This window comes from Harpegnathos saltator, unplaced genomic scaffold (assembly GCF_003227715.2).
Source record: "Harpegnathos saltator strain DR-91 unplaced genomic scaffold, Hsal_v8.6 scaffold354, whole genome shotgun sequence".
NCBI lineage: Eukaryota > Metazoa > Arthropoda > Insecta > Hymenoptera > Formicidae > Harpegnathos > Harpegnathos saltator.
The window spans coordinates 167,376-187,303 of NW_020230155.1; the positions used below are offsets into that span (position 1 = coordinate 167,376).

The 19,928-nt window shown below is 39.1% G+C and overlaps 1 protein-coding gene across 3 annotated transcripts in view; it reads right to left on the reverse strand.

Annotated features, from left to right (window-relative positions):
- LOC105188026 (furin-like protease 1) overlaps nt 1–19,928 on the reverse strand; it is a 509,265-nt gene that overhangs the window by 42,399 nt on the left and 446,938 nt on the right. For all 3 annotated transcript variants that reach the window (XM_019843557.2, XM_011149235.3, XM_019843556.2), the window contains exons 6-7: nt 16,047–16,219; nt 1,870–2,287 (exon numbers count right to left, since the gene is read on the reverse strand). In XM_019843557.2, coding sequence (XP_019699116.2) covers nt 1,870–2,287; nt 16,047–16,219 — 591 coding nt within the window. The remainder of the gene's footprint in view (nt 1–1,869; nt 2,288–16,046; nt 16,220–19,928) is intronic.

A 19,928-nucleotide genomic window follows, 5' to 3' on the forward strand; every position in this document is an offset into this window, starting at 1 on the left:
GATCCCATTTTATATCGTATATGAGACCGTTGCTGAGGCAGAGCGTTTCGTGCGCGATCGGCGGCTCTACCGCCGCGCTTCGAGAGGTAGTGGGGGAAGCGCGAGCGTTGCCTTTGAAATCAGCTCGTGCTGCTCACTTAATTCTCAACACTGCTCTAGAGCATGTCGCATCGACCGGAACAAGTGGTCATTGGATGGAGCAATGTCTGGAGAATACGCGCGATGCGGTAGTATTTTCCATTCCAGTTCTAATAGCGTTTGTTTTACCTAATTATCTCATTATCTAATAGAGTTTGCTTTACTGATAATGAAACATGAAGTCGAGCGTTGTCGTGAAGAAGGGTCAGCTTGCGTCGTTTACTCGCAACTGGTGATCGTTTTTCGTTCAATGCTCGTTTCAATTTGTATAATTGTTGTCGATAACGATCAGCGGTAACAGTTTCATTCGGATTTCGGATTTAAGTTCATAGTACATAGCACTTTCTTGATCCCACCAAATACATAACAATACCTTTGAACCGTGAATATTGCGCCTCGAAGTGGATGTTGCTGATTGGTCTGGATCAATCCATGATTTTTTTCGTTTGAGATTATCGAAATAGATCTGTTTTTCATCCCCAGTAACAATTCGATACAAAACACTCTTCATTTTTTATCTGGCACTCAACGAAATGCAAATATTCAAATGGTTTGCAATGGCATTTTCCGATAATTGACCTATTTTTCTTCTTTATTATGGTTTTGAATTTTCGTCCAATAACGCTTGAAAATCTGCATTTTCAGGTATTTTTGCTTGTCCCGAGCGATCTTTGTTGTTAACATTGAAATCATCACTTTTGAATCACCTAAACCAATATTCACATCTTAATTAATAGAGCAATATCGTTATAAGTTTCTATCAGAATTCTATGACCTTGAGTCTCCGTTTTCTACTGATTAAAAAAGAAAAGCAATGTCGAAAATGCTCTTTAGGAAGCTCCATTTTGAAGATGGTATTAACACGATTTTTGCTGCGTCCAATAGTCTGATAGTAAATGACTAAATATCATGGATGAATATTAAAGCATTACCAAACAATAGATGTGATTGGAATGTTTTCGACAAAATTGACATTAGTGTCATTGCAAAACCTTTAAAACTAAATCACACTCTTAATAAAACTCTAATGTGTCAAGATGATGGGGCAAGTTTACTCTGAGCTGGTTCGGAAGTCCCAAGGAATTTTGGAATTTTAATAATCCCTTAAGAGGCTCCGATAGGTTTTTTCGATTATGACTTGCGCTAATCAGTCTCACGATAATGACTGATCTATAATAAATATATTCGCATGTTAGCAAAGTAAATGAATACCCTAATTATTATCGAGTTTTCCGACATTTTGCATGTTTTTCTTAGGAACGTATTATCTAAAATATTTTTGTAACCAAAATTTATGATCTCTTTTGTTAATATTTGTGTTTTACAAGTGATATTTTGATTATAAGTTTGTACCATGTGGATTTATTCCCGTAAATTTTAATGAAGAGAGAAAAAAATTCAATCGATCACAGACGAGCCCGTATTTATTCCCGTAAACTTTAATAAAAAGAGAAACAAAAATAAAGAAAGAAAAAAATTCAATCGATCACAGTCGAGCCTTCTTATCGTGAGAAATGAGTTTTTCATTCGATTAAAACATTAACGTGGATATATCGACGACATTTGATCCTCTCCGACAGACACTTTCCCCGATTTCTAATTACGCTTCCTAAGATACGCGAATTGATCACTTCTTAACGGCACCTAACTTTTTTACGCACGGAAGCCCTTTGGTTACACCTTTGAGAAAACTCCGAAGTTGCTTGAAAATCCTCTGAAAATCCAACTCACCGTTTCTACCCACGCCGTTGACCACCCAATCGAGCGCCTGGAGGTTCGCGGGTTTGGCGGTTCTGACCACGATGTGTTGCATGTCTCTCCAGGTCAAATCCTTGTTCGCTTCGAGGGCGAGGGCACAGATGCCGGCGGCTAACGGCGCCGACGCGGACGTGCCAGTGTGGCTGCTGGTACAATGATGGTGCAGGTCTGTAGTGACGACCTGCTTCTCACCCGTCGCGCCTGAGCTATAGGTGGTCGCAAGGGTGGATGAGCACGCCTCGCTGTACCAGGGCACGAGGCCGTTCTCGGTAGCGCTGCTGATCGACAAGGTCCAGATGCTGTTGGTGTAGCCGTCGCAGTTGCAGTTGTCATGGTCGCGGCCGCCGTTTCCGGACGCCCACACGAAAATGGAACCCTTGCCGTTGCGACCCTGAAGACGAGCAATCGAGCGGGTTTTCTTTTTTAGAATTCCATCGGAGGAAGTCGAATTTAGCAATTCGATTTGATAACTGCGGTACGACCGCCGCGCTGATTTCTACTGAATATTTCAATGCTCAGCTCAAGGTTGAACCACCCAAAGTGAGTAAATGTAATTCGCGATGCATATATTCGTTAGCTCGTTCAATGAAATGTTTAGAAAGTCGAATTTGATGGTTCGGCACTTGTTAACACGGCGACTACCGCGCTGATCTCCACTGAATATTTCAGTGCTCAACTCGAGTTCTCGAATCGCCAAAGATGCGACGGATATTGGGCAAAAGTTTCGGCGGGTTTCTCCACGACGACTGATTCAGTTTGACAGGACTCACAAGTGTAGATGTGTAATATACCAAAGACAGCAGAAAACAATAGCGATTACTCGGTGGAGCAGGTAAGTCGTTTTCGATGAAATCATTTGGTCTGTTTTTCGCAGCTGCGATGAATGAATTCAAAATCGGCAACTTCGAAACACTATTCCTATCAGTTTGGAAACAAATCTGATAAAATCTCGAATTCTCGATAGTTTTTAGGATTTTCTATCTTATCATATATTCAAGTAAGCGCAACTTATGGTATCAAATATGATTTCTCTCTGTTCTCATTGTAATCAAAAGGCGCAAGAAGGCGCATATTCAAGTTATAGTGTATATCCTTACGAGCAATTTGATCGTATCATATGATTGATTTCAGAGTGGAAGTTCAGAGAAGGTTTCATTTGAAATTGAACAAGTGTACTATAAGATTCGAAACTACTAGTTTTATCAGACGAAACACAGTCAATGTACCATGAAGAACTTCATGTATTGATAAAAATAACTTTATTTGTTCAATTCAGAAATATAAATGTACTGCTATAACATCTGATAAGATAAGATTCAAAGAGTGTATGAAAGTCATAGAACGTTTAAATTTGCAAACATAGTCTTTTATATTCACGTCCTTCCACAAGCAATACTAATTAACATAAAGAAACAATATTTCAGCATTTAGTGTAGGAAAATGTATTTAAATATATATAATATCACATATGTTTGATTTCATGTAAGTTCAAGAAATTGAATTTTGGCCAACCACGGTGGACTTCCGGTCCACTATGGATTAATGCGATTCGCAAGATGCACGTATTCATTAATGATAACTCGCTCAATGGAATGTTTAAACGAAAAGTTCCACGGCCTCTCCATCGGTTATATATTTAATGCGTTGTGTGCAGTTACGCTTACATTTCATATATACATATATAAATTAATGAGAAGCGGCGATATTTTCGCACCGTGCCGGTCACTAGAGACTGCACCACGGCAGTCAAGCTGTTAAAAGAGTAATTGCGACAGCAGTTTTCGCGAGAATCGCGAGAAAAGTACATCGCAGCGCGCGGCCGAGCAAATTTATGTAACTCGCAGCTCGAGCGACGAGATTTAACAGGCGTATTTACCGCTTCGAGCGTCAGGCTCAAGTGAATCTGGCTTTGCCGCTTTAGATACTTTAGACGCGGTCGACGTTTTTTCCCTCTCTCTCTCTCTCTCTCTTTCTTTTTCTCCCGTCTACCGGTAGTTGGCTTTAAGACGCTCGAAACGCTTAAGGCGCTTTAGAAGTTCGGGACACTTTGCATGTTAAAGCCGCTTTCTGCGCGCGCGCGCGCGCGCTCGAAGACGAAGTGGTGGATGATTTGGAACGTAACCGTTGTTAGGAAGTCGATGAGGTCGGCTGTTTAGCGCTAATGGCTTCCGAGGGGTCACGATTGAATTGGCCCGCAACCCGTGACGAGAGAAACTTCCTATATGCACGGTCGTTAGCAAATTAAAAAGTTCATTTTGAGAAAATTGCCCTTTGAACTTCCAATCCGCCTGGCCGAATCGCCAAAGTATTGGACGTAATTCTCGCAGAATGTGTTTACCCGAAGGGAAAATCCTCTGGGGGAATTTCTGTGAAGTAATTAGGTAATCGCTGACACGAAGATAATCGTGACATTTGATGTGCAGCTCGCTAACGAATGAATTTTTCCTCTGCAGAATGTTACTAACAGAATTATCACTATGAATCATTATTAGAACATGTGAAGGAAGAAATCGTAAAGAACGACCGCATTTGGAGAAGAAACAGAAAGGTGCTTTTTCACCTATTCGTCTGATCTAGTCTCCCGCGACTTTCTTTTATTCCCGCACATGATGAAGAAATGGTTGGGAATAAAGAAATTCACGACCAATGAGAAAGCGATTGCCGTCGTAAACGAGTACTTTGCAGGACTTAACCTAACCTTTGCTGACGGAATAGGAGGACTAGAAAAAAGATGGACAAAGTGCGTCAAGAACTAAAAGGAGACTATATTGAAAAATAAAACCCATTTTGCCCAAAAATCTAAGTGCTTCATTGTAAGGCTCGGAACTTATCAAACAACCCACGTAGCTCATATATACAAATTATTCAATCTTACCGGGATCACATAGAGGCGTGCTTCGTCGAGACTAAAGGTGCGGCTATCCCGTGATAAGATCAGGCATCGTGCACACATCTATGTGTACGTAGACGTGACCACGAACTCTGAACTCTCTTTGAGACTTAACTAATTCAGCAATATAGTGCTCGAGCCTTTGATCAGTAGGCTATTTGATCGTAAAGTGATAAGGCATCAACCTGGCTGCATCAGGCGTTCAGACTCGTACCGAGAAACCCACGTCTCTCACCTGTGTGGTATGTTGATTGCCTAAATTGAAAATGTCCTTGTGCGTTACTTCCCGCGGTGGTTTTATATTTCTCGCAGGGACACTTTCTCAATTGCTTTTCTCCACGAGAATCCATCTATTGGGTAACCAAGAAAAAGTTCTTGCGCCTCTTCTAGGTTTTGTTAATGTCAAATTGCACATATGCGCATACTATCAATTAAAAATGTGATTATATATGTTTAAGCAAAAGCTTATTTAGCAGAAAATTTACCGGTGTATGACACTTACGGAAATTGTTATTTAAAATTTTGCATAGCTTAAAGCGTATATTAAAATGGCGCCAATTTTCTTCATTAAGGCCATCATAAAATAAAATTCCATAAGAACATAAGACGTAAGAACGTAAAGAAATCGGCCAATCCCAATCGAGTGTTCAGCTCTTCATAGCCCCTTCACTTTTATCCGTAAGACGTAAAACGTAACATTGAAAAATACCGTAAGGGTGAAATTCTTACGTCATATATCTTCTGGGCAGCCAATCATAAATCATCAGGATATAGTTTAAAATTTGGAGCCAAAGTGAGGTGAGGTTATACGCGTATTTATCTCCATAAAATGGATGATCACAATCAATAAATTTAATATGTTTAGCAAAAATAATGAATTCCTTAAGTTGAAGATATACGTGACTTACATTTCTTGCCAAGGTTGGCTTCAACTTTTTTTTAACTATTATTGAAAGAAATATAAATATAAGATTGGTTAAATATAACCTATGTGATGGATTTTTCGACACGAGACATTCCTTGTTATCAAAATGTCAATGATTTTAATATTTATATATCTAAGTAGATTTGATATTAATGTAAAATACGCAACTCAATCAATTATAAGAAGCACGCTTACTGTTTGGTGGAACGGTACGCTGTATTTTGACACTCTAGTGATCTGTTCTTTGTAGCTTCTTCCTTTTGTTTTTCAATGGCTTCTTTGGCTAGGAGCGATTGAGCTTTGCTTTAATTGCCAAAGTGTTCTTTGTAGCTGCATTGTTAATTAGCGCAGCTCCAAAGAACAGATCATAGCTTAAGCTTTTATAAATAGGAGGGAATTTTTCTGCGTTTGTTATTGACTAAACCTTTACGCTTTACGCCTTAAGCTTTTGTCTCACGTTCTTACGGCATTTTCTATGTTATTAGGCCTTTACCTAACATCATCGCGCGAATATTTTTGTGTCCGCCGATGGACCGGAACACCGAGGAGTCGTCCAAATTTGTATTATTCGTAGAATATGAAGTTATGATAAAACAATTATAATGTAAAATAATAGATAGATAGAATCGCATATTACATGTCCCTCTGCTTTAAGCCTGTCTGTAAGGTCAAAAATATTGATTTTTTTTATTAAATTTTCCGATACATATATTGTTAAGAATCCATTCTAAAATCCGTATCGAAAAATTCAGAAAATTACGAAAGTTACAACTTATTATTCGAAGCGACGCACAAGTTAAAATCAGAACGCTCACTGGATCTTTTAAAGTTTCGTCATGCAATTGTTGTAAAAATAATCCTACAAAATTTAAGAATGTAAAAAAGAGTTTCATGAAGTCGAGAAGAATTCATTATATGGACCTGGAATTGCCGATTAGGCTGAAATTTACGTGAGTACTAGAAATATGATTGAATAGTACATGAAACTTTAAACGTGTTTTTCTCAAAATGACTCTGCTTTAATTGGCTCCCACGATTTGAGACAAACTAATGAACCAATCGACTTCAGTATGTAGTTATATATTCGAAACATGTCTCTCTATCGTGTGAACTAGTGAAATTAAAAAAATATTAATTTTTTATATTTATTTCTAACGTAAAACTGTCGATTTTTATGGCGATTTTTCAAATATAATTTTTAAATACCTTAAAATTATTGAAAAAATTCATTTTTTATTTCCCTAGTTCAGACAATAGCAGCAAGTTCGTAGATTAATTATCTTACTTGCGTTTTTGTCCCAATCTACCTCTCGATATTTTATAGGAACCGTGAAACGGCGCGCGCCTAAACGCGTCACGTTATTCTTTATGCATCTGCTATGTTATTATTCATATAACACTATAAAAATTCATTCTTATAAGTTAAATATATATTATTATTTCTACCAAGTTCGAAATCAATCGTCCGTTTAGTTTTCGAAAAAAAATTCGTGAAAATAGCCTATTTTTTTGGCTTACAGACAGGATTCCCCCCTTAAAGCTCAGAATTGTTCGACGTGATTTGAAGAGGAATGAGTACGTCATATACATAATTGCGCGACAAAATTGCTCGCGAAGGAATTGTAACACGCGCGTATCAGCCCGACTTGACGTCGACGGCAGCGGGCGAGCACATATCGCTCGCAATTCTATTGGTAACGCACAAAATATGAGCCCTATAGTTGCGGTTCTATTGACCAAAGGACGAGGTTATCGAATCTGTTAGCGCGGCGCCAAAGAGAATTCCGACTCAGTCGTGTGGATTCGCCTTTGTCGAATATAAGATGGTGCATAATCCGATACGCTTACAAAGGGAATTGTCGCTGTACTAAATACCTGCTGTGCAGTTGCACGTAAAGCCGAGCTGCTGCTGCGGATAACGCAATCCTCGATATAGTTGGTTACCATTTGTATTTTGGTTGCTTAGGCTTGCCGCGGTATAATATAAGCTTATCGTCCCTCTCAGGGCAGGATAAGACGCCTATTGACGCCAAATAATCGGATGAAACGTTCGTTAAGCGGCTCGTTAGGCGCTCTGATTAGCTCAATTGTAATAAGAAATGGCGGGCGGAAATTGAACGCGCGCGCGATACTTTGTATGCCGCGGACGGATTACGTTACATTAAATTACATCGCACATAATTTCTGATGTAACTGTATTAAATATTGCTCAGATTTTATCACACATTTATATTATATCACATAGATTAAATATTGCACGATGCATTGTATACGGATCATGTCGCGTAGATTTTAATATTAATGCAAGAAATAAATTATAATCAGGAATATATGTATAATGAATTGTCGCTTATATTGTAGTAATCCGACCGACTTAATGAAGAAGGTAGAAAAGCGTATAGAAGAAAGAGAGAGAGAGAACTTTTTTAAGGACGATTCGCTCAAACCTCTGGATGGTCTCTCTCAATTTCTGGTCCGTGTTCTGACCACGATCCGCTCTCTGTCCGCGAGTAGATAATAAAGATAGCTCGCCGAGAATATAAATGTCAACATTGGACTCTACCGAGCGGTAAAATCTTAAAAGGGATCGCGAGATGAAAATAATCCCGGCGCAGAACGACGGCTATTTAATATCGCTGCCAGGAAGATGTTCAAGCGTTGTTCGTTTCATTATTTGTCGATCACATCGCCGTGTATACTCATCGGATATAATGACGATATGTGCAAATTATTCTTGAAATAAGGTGAGCCGTAATTGCTACTTGTAATGATATAGTCGCGGTCCAGAGTTTTTTCAGAAACTCTGAATTATAAAAGAGAATACACGTATTTTTCGTATAATTTCAACTTAAGAAACGTCGGCATTCTTTTCTGATTTATTTCGTCTTGTACACACCAAAATATTATATTCTGTAATTCTTTTTCCACATTAATCTTACGAATCCTGTCGAACTTGAAGGGCACTATACAAGCTGTATTGTTCTATCTTGCGCAACAAATGGTTGCTTCACGCCATTCTCTTCATGTTGCGAATCGTCTTTCCTTACGATTCAACGCGAAGGAGGACTGGTAATGAGCAATCATGTGTGTCATCAAGATGGAACAATAGCTTGCGCAATGTTACGTCTCGAGGTTCCCCATTGGTCCTTTAAGTTGGATGGTATTTACGGGGTTGATGCAGAATCAAAAGAGTGACCTAAAAATTAGCCCGTTTTGGGACCTGCGATTTTTTAAGTAAATCATATGCCAAATGTTACCTTATAATGAGATATCAATCCTCGCAAATTTCTATCTTGAACTGACAATTGGTTTCTGAGATAGACAGGATCAAAGTTCATCAGCGATAAAGCTTATGTTCTTCAAAGCACAGTGTTCTTGACACTTTGAAAATTCAAGATAACCAAGATTCTAAGATTTTTTGAGTCGCTAATTACGGATCGAAAGTCAAATTTCTCCAAAATTTCTTCAAAAGAGGAATTCAAGGCTGATCCAATATGGTAGAATTTTTTATCACAAGAAATGATATCTATATCGTGAAATCCATTTTAATGACACAGTATTATTAGGTCAATCGGAAAGTTCCATCCGTTTTCTTGCAAAACGTATGACTTTATTTAAGAAACTTTATTTAAGAAAATGAAAAAGTACATCAATCAAAGTATTGTCCATCGTTAGCGATGATCTTTTCCCATCTTTCAGTCAGCAAGCGAATTTCGCGGCGAAAGAATGATTCATCTTTGGAGGCTATCCAGTCAGAGAACTATTTTCCGACGTTTTCATAAGAATTGAAGCATTCCTCAGCAAGTGCGTGTGCCATCGACCGAAACAAGTGGTAGTCGGAAGGGGCACAGTCTGGTGAATAAGCCGCATAGGGTAACACTTCCCAGCGAAGTGCTTTTAACGTTTCCTTGACAAATTTTGTGACGTGAGGCCGAGCGTTGTGTCATGAAGCAAAATCACTGGTAAATATACAGAAGTACACAATCAGCTCCGATTTTGATGAGACTAGGCTCATTCGACGCGTTTTTGCACGAGAAACAACTTTTTCCTTTGGCAAAATCGTCGCTCACTTCCGCGAAGCGAAACATGAAGCGTTAAAACAGCAAAATGCAAAAACGCGTCGAATGAGCCTAGTCTCGTTAAAATCGAAGTTGACTGTATATTTCTGTATATTTACCAAATCACTTTATGCTGTCTCGTTTCATATTCTCGTAGTTTTTCGTGCAATGCTCGGCTTAAACGGATTATTTGTTCTCTGTAGAGATCCCGTGTGACTGTTTGACCACTTTTCAACAGCTCATGGTACAGCACACCCTTCTGATCCTACCAAATACAGAGCATTGCCTTCTTTCCGTGGATATTCCGCTTTGGCGTCGACGTTGAGGGTTGGCCGGGATCGCAAATAGTTTTTCGATGTTTGGGATTGTCAAAATAAATCCATTTTTCATCCCCAGTGATGATACGATGTGAAAACCCCTTTCTTTGTTGCCTAGCGAGCAGAATTTTGCAGTGAATTTCGTGGTTTTCGCCTTTCAATGTCTCTTAGCTTCAGTTCATATGGGGCCCATTCTCCTTCCTTGTAAACCTTTCCTCCCTAAGGCTTTCAAACAATCGAAAATGACAGATTGAGCACAATTTAATGCCTCTGCAAGTTGCTTTTGCGTTCGACATGGGTCTTCGTCCACCAATGCCTGCAATTCTTCGTCTTCGAATACTCTTGGCTGTCCAGAACGCTTTTTGTCCTCTACATCAAAATCACCACTTTCAAAGCGTCGAAACCATTATCTGCATATTTTATCGGAAGGAACATTATCACCATAAATTTCTACAAGCATTCGATGAGCTTCAGCTACAGTTTTCTTCCAATTGAAGCAAAAGATTAACACTTCGCGCAAATGACGCTTATTTGGCTCAAATTTCGACATTTTCGATGCAGTGAAAAACAATGTTATTGATGCAAACGTATACTTTTATGTACTGAATATTTTTGTCAAAACAAATTATTATTAAGCTTCGTTTAGACATTACTGGTTAACGACAGTTCTAGCTATAGCTACTTGTCGCTAAACGGACGGAACTTTCCGATTTACCTAATATCTATCTTGAGGTTGTTTTCTACAAGTCGAACTTCAAGTCAAAGAGAAATTCAAAATGGTTGATCCTTATGGCGGACCTTGTCACAAAAAACGCATTTAAGTATTATGGAGTTTAGTTTAATAGTTCAAAAATATTTATCCTGGGTTTTCTCAGGCGTTGATGGCTAATGTCAAGTTAGATTTTAGAAATTGGACGAGAATCAATTATACAGAATACTATTGTACATGTGAAAGTGGCGCTTGAACTGTCGGTTGTTGCAGTCACGTTATGACAATAGTATAGTTTCTCAGATATGACCGACATCATGGAATAGAAATTCCTAATCCTAACATATGTAACGTTTCTATTACTATCCCCAGAGGAGGGAATAAAGCAGAATAAATGCTTATTATTCTAATTGAGGTTTAACTTGTAGAAAACAACTTCAAGATAGATAATACTGTGCCATTAAAATGGATTTCACAATATAGATATCATTTTTTGTGATAGGGTCCGCCATATTGGATCAGCCATCTTGAATTTCTTGTTTGAAGAAATTGGATTTTAGATTCGTAATTAGCGACCGAAAGAACCTTAGGATATGTTATTTTGAGTTTTCAAAGTGTCAAGAACACTGTGCTTTGAAGAACATAAGCTTTATCGCTGATGAACCTTGACCCTCTCTATCTCAGAAACCAATTATCACCTGAAGATAAAAATTGGCGAGGATTCATACCTTATTATAAGATAATATTTGGCATATGATTTATTTAAAAAATCGAGTGCTCCCAAAACGGACTAAAAAAGGGCCTTTTTTGAATCACTCTGTTAACCCGGGATTCCAACGTGTTTCGAACAACGCGATTCCCTCCCGATTACTTTCTCCTCCGTTCATGCCTTCGACGTAACAGTTGCCGCAAATCCGCTTTATCCGGCAAATTCACGAGGAGTTACGCACAGCGATTCGTTTACGTATCTGCCGCCCATTCTTGCGGACTAGCGTGCTCATCTCTCGCGAATTTCGCCGGTGGTGCATCTGCGGCCGAATTTTTTCCGCTCGATCAGCTTCGCCGGATTTCCGCGTGTTTTCAGCGGCGTTCCCGCGTGCTCCGACGAGTCTCGCGCCGACCATATTGACATTTGCATATGACTTACAGCTACGTAAGCTGCTAGTAAGTTTAAAATGGTAATACGTGCTAGTGCGGCCCGAGCGCGCGAACGAACCGGTCGCTTAAAAGCACCCAATTAGAAACTTTCTGAGGGTTGACCCCGTCGAGCGAGTCTATTAAACCCGCTCTAGCTGGAGGAGTTCTCCGCCGCCGCCTCCGCCTCCGCCTCCGCCGCCGCCGCCGCCGCCGTCGCCGTCGTCGTCGTCAACGTCGCCGCGCTAATCGAATTATGTCTGTCATCGTTTCGTCGGCGATTCGGTCGACGATTACGACGCTGGCGTCGAAAGAAGTTACCAAGAGCGACGTTCGCGGACGGACGTCGAGGCGGTTGACGAAACGCGGAATATTATTAACATACAATTATATTCTGGAGAAGTAATAATCAACAGCCTCGAGATCCTCTCGGAAATAACGCGTTCATTCGTCGCGGATCATTAACTCATGTGCGATCATTCGTTGACGTTCTTTCGACGGATGATATCGGTGTAATCGGAGTTACGTCGACAACGAGTCTCGAGGAAGCTCTTGCCGGCATCGCGAGTCCATCTCGAGGAATAAGCGTCGCCATATGAGATCGTTTCAATCACGGGATAACCGTCTAGAGATTTTCGCGACTCGCGAGCGCACCGCGACGTGGCGCGGCGAATTCCTGCCGACTAACGGCGGCCATAACCATTACATCTATGAAATAGAGTGGAGTCCGATGATCTCAACTGGATCACGGGGATCGCGGGAATGACCTGTACCGCAGCTGGGAGCTCCAGCTGCAGTTTGCCGGCGCGGCGCGGCGTGGCGGTTTCCCAATGGCTCGGCTTTAATATCGGGTTTCTGCGCTTTAATGATCGTTTCTTGAGGCATCGGGGCCCCTCTCAATGTTGAAGTTCGCCGTTCTAGAATCGTGATAAAGGGACATTGTGATCGCGATCGAGGAGTCGCTCGCGCGGCGTATACATCGGGAACGACAATGGCCATTGTCGCGCCGAAACTCGGAAGATCTCGAGCTCGGAGCGAGCGCTTTTGCATGATACATTTGCGCGAATTTCATTTTATTTCGCGGCGCGATCCTTCGGACACCGTCGCGTTAATAGCGAGCGAGTGAATTTTGCTCTCGCGAGACGAACGCGTAGCGACTACTCCAAGTGGCAGTTGCCGCGGGGCAGGATTGTGCGTTCGCAATTGTGTCTTATGCACGAAGAGTGTGTTGTGCGACGAGTGCTTATTGCTACATCTGTGCAAATATTGTGACATGTGACATAAAAGTTTTGGCCTTTTTTCACGTCTCCTAATGTGATTATTTTAAATTAAAATATTTTCCTGCCGTTTTTGTTTTTATATTTGATATTGAATTTTCTAAAACACGCCACTCATTATATGATTCATTAGTGCACATAACCTTAAAAATAGCAATTGATATGAAATTGAATTGATTGATTGATATTGAATGAGCGACGAAAAACTTTATACTCGACACTGTATTCGATATGAATTCCAGCAGGGAAAAGATGCTGCTAAAGCATGTGGATTCATTTGCTCTGTCGAAACGAGGGAATGTTAAAGAGTACAGAGTTGCGCTACTTGAGGAATGGATCAAAATTAAGCTGGGTATTTTAGCGACTCTGGTCGACTTCATGCCGCAGCGTCTAGAAGCCGTAATAAAAACAAAAGGGAAGTACAACACGCTACCAATTATATTACAATTAATACTGAGATGTTATTCTGATATTTTGACATTTCGACTACTTATTTATGAAAGGTAATAAAATAACACAACTTAACCCATATAAGTAAATTTGCAATTTTTGTTAATTATTAAATGTATGATTTATCTTTATTATGTTAATTTTGAAATGTACGTTAAGCTAAACAAATGTATCAATTATATTCAGTAAATTCCATAATTTATAAAGTTTTAACGGTGATTGTTTATTTTTTATTCTCACTATATACAATATTACATTAGGCGTATTACACAAGTTCTAGTTTTCTCTTTAGTTCTTTAATGTAATTATCTTAAATTGAAATATTTTCCCGCCGTTTTGCGTTTCTGCAAAGTTGGTATTGAATTTTCTAAAAATTTTCTAGAATGCCATTCATATTATAATTCATTGGTGCACATAACCTTAAAAATAACAGTTGATACAACGAACGACGTAAAACTTTATATTCGGAATTGCATTTGATTTTGCCGCTGATGTAGAAAGTTTTCGAGGGTCAGCTCATGAATGTCTGTATTTAGAATTAACATACATAATCTACTTTTCATCGTCAGTAACAATTTTCAACAAAAAATCTCTTTTGCCCTCTCTAGAAAGCAATGAAACGCACATACTCAACAGCATAATGCTGTTTTGCAACAATTCATGCGACAACTCATTTTCCGAGTTTCTAAATTTTCCCATTTCATGCAGTCGTCTTGAAACTGTTGCTTGATCAACTCGGAGCTATTTTGTAAATTTTACTTGCATTTGGGACGAGTTTTTATTCAACGACATTTCCAAATTGTTGGCCTCAGACTTTCGTGGCGCTCCAGAGCGCGGCCGAATATTCGCGTCAAAATCACCGTCTTTAAAGCGACGAAACTGATATTTGCACGTATTATAGGACACAATATTTTCTCCGAAAACAAAGCAAATGGATTCATATGCTTTAGCAGCATTTTTTCCTTGCTGGAATTCATACTGAATGCAGTGTCGAATATAAAGTTTTTTCGTTGCTTATTGTATCAACTGTTATTTTTAAAGTTATATGCACTAACTTAGAAAGCCAATACCAACTTTTATTACAGAAATATAAAACAGCGGGATTTCAATTTAAAATAATTATATTAGAGGGTTGAAAAAAGGACTAAAACTTTTGTATACATTTAATAGCAGAAGGCGCATCGATCGTCTCTGATAAACGTAGACGCAAAACAACAAAGAGAACACCTTTTACCTTCTAAAGAAGCTTGAAAAGATTCATGAAGCTTGAGAGGAGGTTTAAATATGGATTGGAAGGGCGTTTAATTTCGATTGGAACAATCCCGTTTATCCTGAAATCATTGTGTAGGGATGTTCGCAGGTGTCTCGTAGCGACCGGAAGACAAGTAGCCGAGTTTCCGCGGTGCTCATTGGACGAGTCTCGGAAGAATCCGTAATGGCGAAGATTACGGCACTTAAAACAACTTCCTCTTGTCTGTTTAGCTCCACGAAGAAGGGTATTAGCGAGAGTTAAATGCATTCCTTTCGCGCGAGATGTAAGAAATGGGGAGCGCGATAATCGAACCGACGAGTTTGTTAACTCCAATCACGAGAGATGTTGAATTCCCTCTTTGCCTTCGAGCGAAGATTTAAACGACCGCGCGCCGGCTAGAGCAATTCCAGCGGAATTCCGGACTCGTAGAAAAATCGCAGAACACGGCGATTTCCAGTTACGTGCGAACAATTTCCGGCATCGGCATTTCGGCATCGCGGCGCCGCCGTGTGAAATAGTTTATCGATCGTTTGTTATTCTCGCACGCTTACGACAATCTTTGTGATCCCGAGTTCTCCGTGCGGCTTTCCGTAGCGCGGGAGAGAAATAAAAAGAAAAGCTCTCTCTTTTCGAGCCGGTCGGGAGGGGCGAGGGCAGTCGCTACGGGCCACGAATTTCGCTCGTATTTGGCGGATAATAATATTCCTTTATACGGCGCGTATTAACAGAGCATAAGTGTAGTAACACGAAGCTCCAGGCTTCCCTGCTGCTTGACGCTCGAGGATGAGGGAGTGTCTTGGCGCTACCTAGAAGCTCCCGTGTCGCGCGAGAGTACCTCTCTCCCAGCTAATTGCATTTATCCTGTCATAGCGCGGGAAATTATAGCGAAGAAAATTGCAGTCCTAAATGGATTACGCCGCTACGTCGAAGTTTGCAGCTGCAAGGCATCCGGCATACCTTCTTTCGCGCTCGTCAAAGACGCGGCGACGCAAAAGGATGCGGCAATTAAAATTTTCATCAGGAGTATTCTTAATGAATCGGTTTTTTCATCTCTTTCCTTTTTTTTTTATAAAATCGAGAACACGAGCGCGACATGACTACGACTACGATGAAGTCGCCGGTAGTGACGAGCACTCACTTTGGTAATGCCTTCGATGAAAGCTCTAGTGGCCAATTCACCCGGGCCGTCCACAGTTTTACCATCATCATCCGGGCCCCACGATGCGCTATAAATGTCAATGTGTTGAGGATTTAAACTCAACGACCTTGCCTCGACGGCGTCCGTCACGTCGCCGTCCAGCATTCGAACACCTGTTTAAAAACAAAAATAGTTGACCATGTATTATAATGTATCATAACGTTATAATTATGAAATAATGACAATTACATTTACATAACTGCCATATATAAATATGATAAAATTGTATATAATCTTTATTATGTATATTGTATTGTATACATAGGATGAATCCGATAAAAGTTCGCCACGTTCCTCTCGAGAAGCGGAGATCTTAACTAAAAATGTTTCAAATAAAAGTTGTATGGTTTCAAGAGAGTCTAATGATATTACTCTCTTGACTTGCAGGGACTTTACTAAAGTCGTATCTTAAAAGGTTACCTTTAATACTATTTTTAACATAAATTGTTTTTCCTAATTATTCTGTATGTAAAAGTATTGAAGTAAAATTATCGAAAAATGAATATTTTTCGAGATATTTTATATTATATCCTGGTATACTTTTCAGCACAAGATATTTAACAAACTATTTATTTTTCGACTATTTTAATACTTTTATACATAAAATGACGAGAGAAATTGTTCGGTAATAATAATAATCTTTGCACATTGGTGCGTCAATGAATCTGCAAAATGCAAGGAAATTTTGTTGAAAGCTTCTACTTTTATTTTTGTTTTACAATAATTGGTTTCTCTTATCATTTTACATATAAAAGTTAAGCTGAATTTGTCGAGTAGCGAATCGTTTGCGAGATATTTCATATTTTGTACTAAAAAATGTCAAAACATAATGTAAAATATCTTGATAAATATTCACTTCTCGATGGTTTTATATTTCAGTACTTTTATACGCAAAATGATCAACAATGAGGAAACAATTCATCTTAAAAAAATCATATAATTCTATCCAAAAAATTAAGGGTAACCTTCACATGGCCTCAACAACCACTGAAGATCAAGCGAGTAGCATCATCGGACGTACTCTTTGAAACCATACAATATTTATTTAAAATATTTTCAGTAAAAGCTTTTAATTCCCTAAAACAGCTAATAAGCTCTTTTTGTCGCTCTCACCCTGCATATATACCGTGCATAATTATTAAAATAGTTATATATCGTTGTGTATTTTTACATTGCTGCATAATGCTGTGTGAAAATAATTATTATTAACGTTATTGTGACATTAGAGTAAGTCCGGGATAGATGGGCAGAGGGGATAGATGGTCAATTGCTATAATTTTGTTAATATATGCTAGGTGTCAGCGCTGATCGGTTAGTTGCGAGTTGGATGTATCATGAATAAGTGTGTTTCATCCTGATGCCCAGAAACACTGCTATTGTAAGTAAGTAAATGTTTTATGTTTTTAGTAACCTCCAAAATCGGAAAAATACCTTGCAAATGCGGTTTATTTTAAGTTACAACATTAAACCTGAGCTTAGACGACTAAAAAAACATATTTTCATATTTAATCCCGAAATTCGTCACCGAGACTATGTTTTACGCGGTGTACGCATTTTTACGCGAACTCTCCAAACGGGGATAGATGGTCCATTTTCTTTAGGGTTAGATGGGCAACCTTTTTAGTGAGAAATAGCAAACAATGAACATCGGATCGACATTTTCTAGATATATATATATATATCTATTCGACTGTCATTTTTCCCTGGTACCTAACATTAAATGTCAAATTTGTCAACACCGATCGGTCAATCGGAGTTGGATGTATCGCGAATAGGTGTGTTTCTTCCTGATACACAAAAACACTATTATTATGAGTATTATAAATAAATATATTATAAATAAATGTTTTATATTTCTATTAACCTCCAAAATGTTTCACATGTCGGAATAATACTTTGCGGTTTATTTTGAGTTACAACATTAGACCTGAGCTTAAACGACTAAAAACATTGTATTTAACCTAAAAATTCATTACCATTAGAGATGAGACGTATGCTCAACTATCCTTTGACATATGACTATCTAACCTGGACACCCGACTATCTATCCCTCATAGAATATTTGTAATGTTTCGTTATTATTCGCGTCCCATGAATTTTTTTCCACAAAAACTCTTCTGTACCTTAAACATTATCCTCTACTGAATGTGTTAATATGTTGTTGACCATTTATTGCATTAATACAGATGAGTTATTTGCAATTAAATAAACTACGTCCATCTATCTCGGACTTACCCTATATAATATTCCGAGACGGTACATTTACAAAAAGAAAAAAAGTGACCGCGTGCATGCGCATCGGTTGATGCGCGAATTTTCACCACCGACCTCCGCGGAGAGTTCGACAGTGGCACGTGTGTATATCAGAAGTCTCCGAATAGTTAAACAGCATGCATCTCGTGTTTGCTCAGTTAATTATCCCACACAATTCCCGCGGCACGTGGGTCAGAGGATCCAATTCACAAGGTCGAAATTGGGTGCGGCGCTCCGATTTGGATCGGTTCCGAATGAAACGCGTGTAGCGCGGGCTATTGCCAATCCCGAATTCTAATCCGAAAATGATGCCGCATCTCGCGATAGCATTTTGCATATTACAAACACATGTCGCTCGTAACAGCAGCGCGAATTCCGACGCCGATTTCCCCGATGCTAATTGGAAACAGGATTGCGAGCGGTTTTAAGTGATTGCTCGAAATTGAACCGTCGTTCCCGACGAGTCGTTCCGTTCGAGCGTTCCTTCCCTCCACCGGTCGTTAATAAAGCAAGTACTTCCAAAGAGAGAGATAAAGAAGAGCGTGTATTCCGATATCATTCGCTTGACGAGTATACTCGTGGCGGAACGACAATGGAAAGTAACGAACGTCGCTAGCGATCGATCATACTTCATTCCTCTTAAAATCTCATTTTCATCTGAAATCCACGCGCGACAAATTCTCTCAACGACAATCCGCCTCTTCGCAGACTCGCGATATCCGCGATTCAGGAACCAGCAGATTTGAATAAAAATTTCCGCGAACCATCGCGAGTCTATCTTTCGGATTAGGCGTGCAAGAAGAAGGAGAAGGAATTGCGATCACATGATCGCGCGCGCAGGAAACTCCTTGGGCCAATTGTAAATAAACCGGGCAGGGATCGAGTTTAAGTGGTGGGTAAAAGGCGACGTTTTTGAAAATTCGGAAAAGTTTCGATGCATAACTTTACAGGGTCAGTGTGAAACGATATTAGAAGATTGCGTTAATTCGTGCCGCTGAGAACAGATGGTTCTGGATGTTACTTTAGTTCATGCCGTAGCCGTTAGGTTTTAACCTTTAGAGGACCGGAGTGGCTCCTATAAGAGTCACATATAAATCGGCATTCAGTGTTTTCTTAAAGGTTATATTATAGTTATTTATGCATTTATATTGATGTTTATGTGCTCTAAAAATATATTTGCATATATGTTCGTGTGATTTTTACCTTACTTGTTAATAAATAAACATTTATTAACAAGCAAGGTAAACTGTGTACTTGTTAATAAATAAACATTTATTAACAAGTACACATTTTAACTGCATAGTAATTCGCATCTCACTACGTTTTTATTTATAATAGACCCACTTTCTCGCAGAATTATATAAAATCAGCACACAACACTATTAGAGTTTTGATTGGGCATCGTAAGTAATGTGATAACAATCACTCTAAAAGTAACAAATAAGTATAAAAAATACAGAAAAATAGTTTTTGAAATAAAATGATTTTCATTATTTTTAAAACCAAAATCTAAAAAATTATGAAAAAATGAAATTAAAAAAATGTTTAAATAACAAAAATATAAAAAAA